The sequence below is a fragment of the Salmo salar genome, chromosome ssa15, assembly GCF_905237065.1.
Source record: "Salmo salar chromosome ssa15, Ssal_v3.1, whole genome shotgun sequence".
NCBI classification, from domain to species: Eukaryota; Metazoa; Chordata; class Actinopteri; order Salmoniformes; family Salmonidae; genus Salmo; species Salmo salar.
Window position 1 is genome coordinate 40472477 of NC_059456.1, and position 9535 is coordinate 40482011.

At 40.5% G+C, this 9535-nt stretch overlaps 2 protein-coding genes and 1 long non-coding RNA gene across 6 annotated transcripts; 1 reads left to right on the forward strand and 2 right to left on the reverse strand.

The window, feature by feature from the left end:
• Nucleotides 1–950: 950 nt before the first annotated feature.
• Nucleotides 951–4826, reverse strand: nsl1 (NSL1 component of MIS12 kinetochore complex). Of its 2 annotated transcripts, XM_014144507.2 has the most exons (7): nucleotides 4580–4826; nucleotides 2763–2835; nucleotides 2396–2461; nucleotides 2097–2227; nucleotides 1847–1901; nucleotides 1640–1707; nucleotides 951–1515 (listed from the first exon to the last, which is right to left on the reverse strand). In XM_014144507.2, the coding sequence occupies exons 1-7, from the start codon at nucleotides 4745–4747 to the stop codon at nucleotides 1273–1275; spliced, it is 804 nt and encodes a 267-aa protein (XP_013999982.1). In that variant the 5' UTR covers nucleotides 4748–4826; the 3' UTR covers nucleotides 951–1272. The 2 variants fall into 2 exon arrangements, with proteins under 2 accessions (XP_013999982.1, XP_013999983.1); XM_014144508.2 differs by lacking the exon at nucleotides 2396–2461 and having other exon boundaries at nucleotides 4580–4825.
• On the forward strand, nucleotides 4826–8659 carry tatdn3 (TatD DNase domain containing 3). 3 transcript variants are annotated; one of them, XM_045695186.1, is made up of 11 exons: nucleotides 4826–4966; nucleotides 5239–5271; nucleotides 5400–5473; nucleotides 5772–5856; nucleotides 6050–6112; nucleotides 7139–7248; nucleotides 7480–7535; nucleotides 7639–7751; nucleotides 8114–8194; nucleotides 8284–8358; nucleotides 8569–8659. In XM_045695186.1, exons 1-11 carry the CDS (start codon nucleotides 4901–4903, stop codon nucleotides 8587–8589), a joined length of 777 nt encoding a protein of 258 aa, XP_045551142.1. In that variant the 5' UTR covers nucleotides 4826–4900; the 3' UTR covers nucleotides 8590–8659.
• Nucleotides 8521–9389, reverse strand: LOC106571423 (uncharacterized). The gene is made up of 2 exons (XR_001320929.2): nucleotides 9080–9389; nucleotides 8521–8626 (listed from the first exon to the last, which is right to left on the reverse strand). It is a non-coding gene; the product is annotated as an uncharacterized lncRNA (long non-coding RNA).
• Between the last annotated feature and the right edge of the window lie 146 nt (nucleotides 9390–9535).

Genomic DNA, 9535 nt, shown 5'->3' on the forward strand with positions numbered 1-9535 from the left:
GAATCCAAATTCAAGATTTTTGGTTCCAACCGCCGTGTCTTTGAGACGCAGAGTAGGTGAACGGATGATCTCTGCATGTGTGGTTCCCACTGTGAAGCAAGGAGGTGGTGTGATGGTGCTTTGCTGGTGACGCTGTGATTTATTTAGAATTCAAGGCACACTTAACCAGCATGGCTACCACAGCATTCTGAAGCGATACACCATCTCATCTGGTTTGCAGTTAGTGGGACTATCATTTGTTTTTCAACAGGACCATGACCCAACACACCTTAAGGCTGTGTAAGGGCTAAGATGACCTGGCCTCCAAAATCACCCAACCTCAACCCAATTGAGATGGTTTGAGATGAGTTGGACCACAGAGTGAAGGAAAAGCAGCCAAAAAGTGCTCAGCATATGTGGTAACCTCTTCAAGACTGTTGGAAAAGCATTCCAGGTGAAGCTGGTTGAGAGAATGCCAAGAGTGTACAAAGCTGTCATCAAGGCAAAGGGTGGCTACTTTTGAAGAATCTGAAATATAAAATATATTTTGACTTGTTTAACACTTTTGTGGTTACTACATGATTCCATGTGTTATTTCATAGTTTTGGTGTCTTCACTATTATTCTACAATGAAGAATGAGTAGGTGTCCAAACTTTTGACAGGTACTGTATATTTCCACACTGAGGTTGGAATAATACTGTGAAAATGATGCCCTTTTAGTGTGAGAGCTGTTTGTTTTGGTGGAATGGAGTTTTGGCCTGTCTGATGACATCACCGAGCAGTAAATTGGTTAATAGAACAATAAGATAGTTCCAAACCTCTCTGCCAATTACTCAGACCACTACCAGACAGTCCTAACATTTTAATTGAAAACAATCACACTAAGGTACTTCATTGTTACCCAGTAATTATTTGATATTGAGATTTAAAAAAACAGCTGCATTGGACCTTTAAACCTGGCTGTTACAGCTTGTTTAAATAGCCTTTATTCACATAAGCCTACAACTTGTGCGTTCTCAACTGTGACAAAGGCCAAACGGCAAAAGAAAAAAAGAATACCCAAGCAAAAATATATATTTTTCCTTCTAAAGACATTTAAATATACAGCATAAAAACAATGTACACTACTACTGGGTGATTTCCCATTATCCATCATGTGAGGGCAGTATTGTATCACAGACTGCTGCAAACATAGGCCTTATCACTGTGGGGAGTACTACAGTATTGCATTCTTCCAATCACAAATAAGAGTACATGTTCCATGATCAGGAAGCATTTATGTGGCATGTATTTCACTCATGTTTGTCATTGCTGTTACAAATGGCTGGCCTCTTTAGACCAGGAGCATAGTTGATTCTGAGCTCTGTTTGCTCCATGGCTCTCTTGATGGGTGGTCTGGTCCTACTAGCTGTCTTTTCCTCTCCCTTGGGCCTGCTGCCCAACACCTCCCCGAACACCTCCATGGACTCAGCTGTGGGACACATTTTCAGCACCTGTCCCAGGCCCTCGGCCCTCTGCTGCACTACCTGGAGAGACTGGACAGCAGAGAATCAGTCACTCAAGACCGTGGTCATATATTAAACATACACTTGTGTTACATAGAAAAGGGTGTAGTGAGTGGGAAATAATAGGAGAAAGCTACATAGACTGTCCTGTTACCTTCATTACTGCGCTGGCTTGCTTAAACATACGAGGTGCAGCATCCAATAAGGTGGTCATGATGGTTTCTGAACAGAGAAAGTTCACTGACTATCAATCAAAATCATGGGAACATAACATTTCATGTTCCAGTGTCATACAGACATTTCCAGTACACTATTCTGTAAGCGTTTGAGTTGATTAGATCTGATTGGGCTAAATGCTTGCCTTGTACTGGGTCCTTTCCCATTTCTTGTGGCTTCACTACTACTTCATACATTCCCTAAAAATAGAGTATACTTTCATTTTGTGAACACATGGTACATGCTATATTATCAAATGTATGAAATGTCAAACTGCAGTATTAAGTATGAGAGTGACAATCATGGCTATGCAAAAGAAATGCTTCCATTTTCAATGGGACCACTCAAATCAGACATAAAACATCAATTCAGACGTAATAAACCGTGAAACCAACCATGAGTTTACGCTCCGCCTTTAGTGACCGTACGACATAGGGGAGGATCTCTTTAGGACCTTTACGTCGTTTCCGAGACGTCTCCACAATGTTCTCATCCAGCAGGTCGTCAAGTGCACTGCATTCATCTTCTAAGAAGTGATATTATACTGTTGTAAAGCAATTTAAAAGTCTTTCTGAATGACTTTTTTTTTAATAGCGTTAATATGGGAACTAAACATCTACCTACTGTACCAATAATTGTCATTAGACTGAGCAACAAACTCGTCCAGTTCAATCTTTAGCCGATATCAACTCACCGATGACACCAAGTTCCTCCTCCCTCACTGAATAATCTTTACATTGATGTCCTATTGTGCCTTGAGCTGCTTAATAAGAATCAAAACGATCTGTGCTCACATTTACAGCAGGCTACATTTCTAATACTTTAATGTCACATGCAGCTAGCAAGAATAGATGGTTTCCAGAAACAGCCAAATTATGAAGTTACGGGTGCATTTAACAGATTCTGGTTTACTACAAAACATGTTCACCATCTTCAAAACAACTGATCAAAGGGGATAATAACAAAGTCATTGCAGTGTGGTTGATAGTACACAGATAGGCCTTTTCAACTGAAAGGCAATAGATATATTTTTATAGGAGACAGTTAGGAGATATGCTCACCCTCTTCATCAGGAGCCTCCTCCCACGTCTGATTATTGATCAACACGTTTTCTTGAACAGCAGTCTCGAAGTTCTAAAAATCAAGAGATCAAGTTAAATTGAGACTCCACCATATAACGTTGCCACGAGCAGCAGGATGAACTGCAGATATTGCAGAATAATGCAATGCATGTTTTTTTATTTAACTAGGCAAGTCATTCACACCAATGATGTATATAAACCTGGTTGCTGATGCTATGTATTGGCCATTGAGAGGCTTTGAAGTAACCAGTCAGCCATATTGGCAGTCCCCAGTAGTCCTCCATAGGAATTAATTTAATTCTACAGTATTTCAATTAAATGTTTCATGGACAAAAGTACATGTATTTAATAAAAAAATATATAAAACTGGGTGGTTTGAGCCCTGAATTCTGATTGGCTGAAGGCCATGGTATATCAGACCTTATACCACAGGTATGACAAAACATTTAGTTTTACTGCCCTAATTACATTGGTAACCAGTTTATAACAGCAATAAGGCTCCTCAGGGGTTTGTGATATATGGCCAATATGCCACGGCTAATGGCTGTTCTTAGGCACGACGCAACGAGGGCCTTACTGCTTAAGTTAAAGTTAAGGAAAAGTTATTTTTCTTCATTTTTAAAAATGTTTAGCTCACATAATATCATTTAAAAGTATGCATTAAGGTGTTTGTAATATAATACATGTGGCAAAAATGAATGTAGACATGAATAAACGCATATCTATAGATTCCATTATTATTATTATTTTTTTTACAATGGTGGGGGAGTGCCAAGATGAAGTCACTTGGCTTAAACACAGCGCCCCCTATCAGTCATCTAGTATATAAATAGATTCACACAGTATGTACTGTATGCATGTGCACAAGTGTTCTTCCTCGCTCTCTAAAAGAGAATTTAGGTTTGATCTGAAAATGAGGTCGGAGGCACCGTATGGACGGTGTGATGCAATTGCGGCGCCTCCAGGGGCACGCAGAGGCCAAATTCAGCTCTGTACTGCATCACCGTGCGCAGCCCAAATGTTGGAACAATGCCGAGGACTCCATACAGCTCCGCATTGACAGGATTGATTGATAGTAGGTGGGAGCGGGAGGTCCAGTATAAACACAAACTCACTTCCTTGACAACAGCTCTGCGCTGCTGCTCCATGAAGCGCAAGAAGTATGAATGCCCTGACTTCTGCAGAGGCCTTATCACCCTAAAGGCTCTGCATTGTCAACCCACATTCTGAAGTTGCCATAAGGCATGTACTGCGATGCAGCCTCTGCAGACATCAGGGCTTTTTCATACTTCTTGCGCTTCATGGAGCAGCAGCGCAGAGCTGTTGTCAAGGAAGTGAGTTTGTGTTTATATTGGACCTCCCGCCCCCCAATTATGTCAATGCCGAGCTATATGGAGCCCACTGCATTGTTGCAAAATTTGAGAGGCGCACGGTAATGCGGTAGGGAGCTTGAGTTGGCCTCTGCATGCTCCGCAATTGCGTCACCACCGCCATACAATGCCTTTTCCCCTTACATTTTCGGATCAAGCATAAATTTGCTTTAAATGCTGCACGGCCAATGCAGATGTCTGATTGACCATGTAGCGACTTTAAATGTTAGTTGTGGATATCGGTCTGATATTGCGGTTTCTTCATGTACCGCCGACTCAACATTTAAGTTATCTAACTATAGTAACTTAGCTAACGAAAGTATCACATCACAAGTTGTATTTTGATTTGTCTCCGCAAGCTAGTAGTTATATCTCTTACATATCTAACGTTAGCCAGACAGAAACGTAAACAATCGATCGACTCACCGCCAGCAACTCTTCCTGTAACAGTTGCTTGGCTTCCTCGGATAGCTGAGGTTGGCCATTCAATACCTTCCTCAGTAGTTCTTTGTATTTCTTAATTTGTTCGACCACATTTTTTTTCGACGTAAATTTCACCCTATATTCTTCCTCTTTATTCAAGCAGATCTCCATCTTTTGCGCCAAATGTTTGAAATGATTCTGCAATGACCGGAACCGGAAATTGTGTGTTTCTTGGAATAAAAGCGCGTAGGGAAACAAAACGGTGTAAAAAACCGTTCCACCTCACATAATTCACTTTGAACTTCACCCCTATTTTTTTGGTCTATGGCTACAATGGATGGTGGCTTTGTTGATTGCCATTGCCACATCACAGCCTATGAATTTGCCGAGGTATGTGTACACAAATGAGTGGGTATGTAGCAAAAGTTCTGTGGTATGTAGGCTAATGTAACAGAAGCGTTAGGTTAGTATTCAACTGTTATGCAAGCGTGGGTACTTATGTGTGCTGCCCACCAGAAGGCAGTCTCGCAACTAGGAAGCGTGAAAAATAGTCGCATCGAGTCCACAGCAATACTTGCAGACAGCTGACTATGCTATGACCAATACATTATTCAAGGGTGAATGTTCGAAAGTGACAGTACAAAAGTGTGTCTATTCTGCAGGATTTAGAGGATGTGATCAAGAGGACCAGAGAGGTTAGTTATAGCCATTATATAATATATGTAAAATGTTTAATAATATAAAGTTAATATGAATAAAATCTTGATTACTGTATTTATTAATAGTTGTATTGTAGTCTACATCAGATGTTGTGCCATTTCAGGCTGGAGTCAAAACACTTATTTCTGTCACTGAAGAGCTCAGTGAGTTTGAAAGAGTTATCCAGCTGTTTAAAAGGTCAGTATCATACACAACATATGTTATTTGCAGAACATAATAGCCCATATTTAGAAATGTCATAGTTTTATAATAGCACATTCTATGCCTTGTGATATCCTGCTCCAAATGCATACATTATAACACAAAATAATAGTTCAACTCACTATCAAAATGTTCCATTGGCTTCCAGCAGCTTTTGACTGTGAGTTTTTTTTTCTCTCCAAGAGACATTTATCTGTTCTTGTAGTACATTGAGACACTGTGAAACTGTTTTATGAATGTTGTCTTTGAGTTACTCTTACTGTTGCTCTTTCAGCTACCCAGATCTAGTTGCACCATGTTTTGGAATCCACCCAGTCCAAGGCTGTGGGTCCCATGACCAGCACAGCGTGAAGATTCAGGTACAAACATTCACACACAGTTAGCAGATCAACACACACTCAATTAATAGACATCAAACACATGTCAGACAGTCAGCCTTATGTTAGATATTATGGTTATAAACAAAATGTAACTCTATAACATCATGTTGATGGTGTCTCAGGATGAGAGGAACAAGCATGCTGACTTTTCTCAAAACATCTCATATTACAGGACTTGGAGCCTGCCTTGCCCTTGTTCCAGAAGTACAGAGATGACATTGTTGCAGTTGGAGAGGTATGTACTGTACTGTAGGCCTACTCATATAATTCTATGGAAAAGCCAGTTATCACATCTATAGTCCTATGCAGCAGGTCTGTCTGGCCCTGCATCATGCTTAATCTTACGTAAACCCACGTGTCATATCCTGGTGTAAAAACTGTAAGATGATATGACTTCTGTAAAGCAAAAGGATTAGGCTTATTATGCCTGAGTTCCGACTTGCTAAACTGAAAGTGCACGCTGCAACAATAATTTCTTAAATCACTAACAATTCACCCTGCCAGCTAATACCCCTAATGATCTATATCCTTCGCAAGAGCTTTGGAAGGAATGCATGTCTGGCAGAAATCATTCTTTCACAAAGTTAATTTGGTGGAGCCCAGAGAGGCAGGTATTAGGACAAAGTCAACCATGTCTCCCAGTCAGTAACAGCACAGAGTAAGCTAGTGGGGACAGGGCGCTCTAGCTGGACATTCCCAGCATGTGTTTTTGTTTGGGACTGACTGTTGGCCTGGACTGGGAAAGCTTTGACTAACCGCCCACTGTTCAACTGGTTTACATTAAGCTGCCCAGTGCCCATTTCAGATTTGTGCTGAGGGGCAATTCAATGGTAATGGAATTACGCTGAGACTCAGATTTTTTTTCACCAAACCGAAACCATTGATTTCAAATTTTCACAAACCATAAAACTCCATACACACAATGACTACTTTTAATCATTTCCACTGAACCTTTTAATAAAAAAAAATACAGAAAGAACTGTGCACATACAATGTTTTGTAACAGAATCAAACTGAGGGATTTTACCGTAATTCTGTTACCAAACTTTGCATCTGCACACTTTTTCCAGTAATTTAATTATGTACTGTTTAAATTGTTCAAAGTAGTAATTGTGCATAGAGTTACATGGCTTGTTAAAGATTGAAATCAATGGTTTTTGTTTGGCATACATTTAGTCAATAGAATGAATCAATGCAATGATAATGTTTTTCTATTGCCCCTCATCCTTTAAACAGTCTCTTTTTCTTCTTTTGATTACAGATTGGTCTTGACTTCACACCTTGGTATGCCCCCACTTCTCAGGAGAGAGAGGAACAGCTGACTGTTTTCACCAAGCAATTACAAATATCCAAGGATCTGGATTTGCCAGTGTGAGTTTATCGTGGATAGCCTTGGTCCATAGTACTGTGTGTGCTAGGAGACACATTACATTCATGTAATCAGACTGCGAGCAACTGCAACAAGCCATGTCCTTGGCAGGGACAAGAACAGGCTTTGCATGGAATGTCTCACTATAACTGGATATTAAGGAGTATTATTATTTGTCACTACTATATTTCTCCTGACAGTTTCTTGTTGTGTACATTTCCTCTTTGACGCAGGAACATCCATTCCCGATCAGCTGCAAAGGTCACCATAGCTACTCTGAAAGAACAGGGTGGGTGTCTTAAAATCAGGATTACATAAGAGGACAGCCTCATTGCTGAAGTGACTAATTTTGCATTTTTAGGAGGCCTTAACTATTTTGGCTATCCTATCAGGTATCACTTGTGCTTTGCTGCACAACTTTGCAGGGAAACCATCAGTGGCCATGGAAGGAGTGCAGGCAGGGTACTTCTTCTCCTTCCCTCCAGCTGTCTGTAGGAATGACCAGGTGAGCGATACAGTTGTTCATTAACCTGGAGTCATTCAGTAATCTCTCAGTACATTTTCTGTAGGTATTGTGGAGTCACCAACAGTACTGTATGTCCTCATTGTTATAGGAATCCCTTATCTTTTCTATAGAAATACCTTATTTTTTATAACACCTTGATCTTTGAACAAGCTCGTCTCAAGTTCAAGTTTTAAAGACTGATTTAAAGATTGGTGTAAGGCTTCTTTTACTGGGCCAGAAATGCTCACTATGCATTTCTGCAAAACAGCTCTGAAACGGCCATATGGCGTGATAAAACCAGACATGATTTTTGGTGGTTGCTGTCCCCTCATAATGACTGTGTTGTTACTGTGTTATAACAGAAAGCCAAGCTGATCAAACAGATTCCGTTAGAACACATCTGTCTGGAGACAGACTCTCCTGCCTTGGGACCAGAAAAACATGTGGGTCATCATTTGGAATGCATCATTATGTAAAGCAGCAACCTGATAGTTTTGTATAATTGTTCTTATTCTATGTCTCCCCTCTGCAGGTAAGGAATGAACCCAAGAACATATCACTGGTCTGTGAGTACATTGCTCATGTCAAAGGAATCACACCTCAAATGGTAATTCATGCCACTACAGATAATGCCCTCAGATTGTTCCCAAAAATTAAGAGACTTGAGTGACACATTTTGTAATTAAATGAATGTTGTGTTATCTCATGCTGTGTCTCTGAAAATGAAATGGAATTGTGAAATAAAATGCTCAATCAACAGGTGTTTTTGCATTGTGGTGGACACTTCTATATATAATTTAAGTGCCATTTATTTCAGAAATATTCCCCTTGGTGCTGAAGGGTTCCTCTGCTTCATTATACCAGGTGGGCCTTGTCTGAAATAAAATAAAAATAAAAAATAAATACAATATATGTATCCATAGCTTGTATTATTAACCATTAAGGGCGACATGGTTTCAATTTGAGGAACATTTTTCAAGACCTCAAGTTCATGGACGGGGCGGCAGGGTAGCCTAGTGGTTAGCGCATTGGACTAGTAACCGAAAGGTTGCAAGATCGAATCCCCGAGTTGACAAGGTAACAATCTTCCGTTCTGCCCCTGAACAAGGCACTTAACCCACTGTTCCTAGGCCGTGATTGAAAATAAGAATTTGTTTTTAACTGACTTGCCTAGTTAAATAAAGGTTTTAAAAAAACATGGACAGAAGAAAACATGTAATGAAATCCTGTTTCTATTTGGTCAGGTTCACATCAGCAGACACTAACATCACTATCTATGGACACACACACACTCAGCAGTCATTGGCTATGACGTTAGCAATGCTTACGGCTTTCTTCGAAGTGTTTTCGCTCCGGGTATTTGGTGACATGTCCTGCAGCTGTCCAAGCAGACCGTTGCCCCGGAGTCACTGCCTGGAGCGACTTGAAGTCGCAGGTGTTTTGCAAATGACAGTCAAAATGTCTCTTCTCTGCTCTTTCCCAAAATTTGCTGTCAATCTCTACTCGACACCACGTTTCTCGTAGCATGTTTAATTCGAACAGGGCACCCTCTTTATATTTTGACATGTTTGATAGGCTTTACAACATCACAATAGCAAGTAGCAGCCAAATGACTTGAGGCGTAATAAGCGCATTGTTGTGTTTAGCCGCGCCGCGGTTTCCATGGATCTGGAAACCTGAGAATTTCGCGCAACAATGCAAACTGTGACAACGTGGAAGTGTGGTGATGTAGGCCTACGTGTGCCAGTGCCTCTTGAAACGTATTTAATCGTGGTAAATCTGAG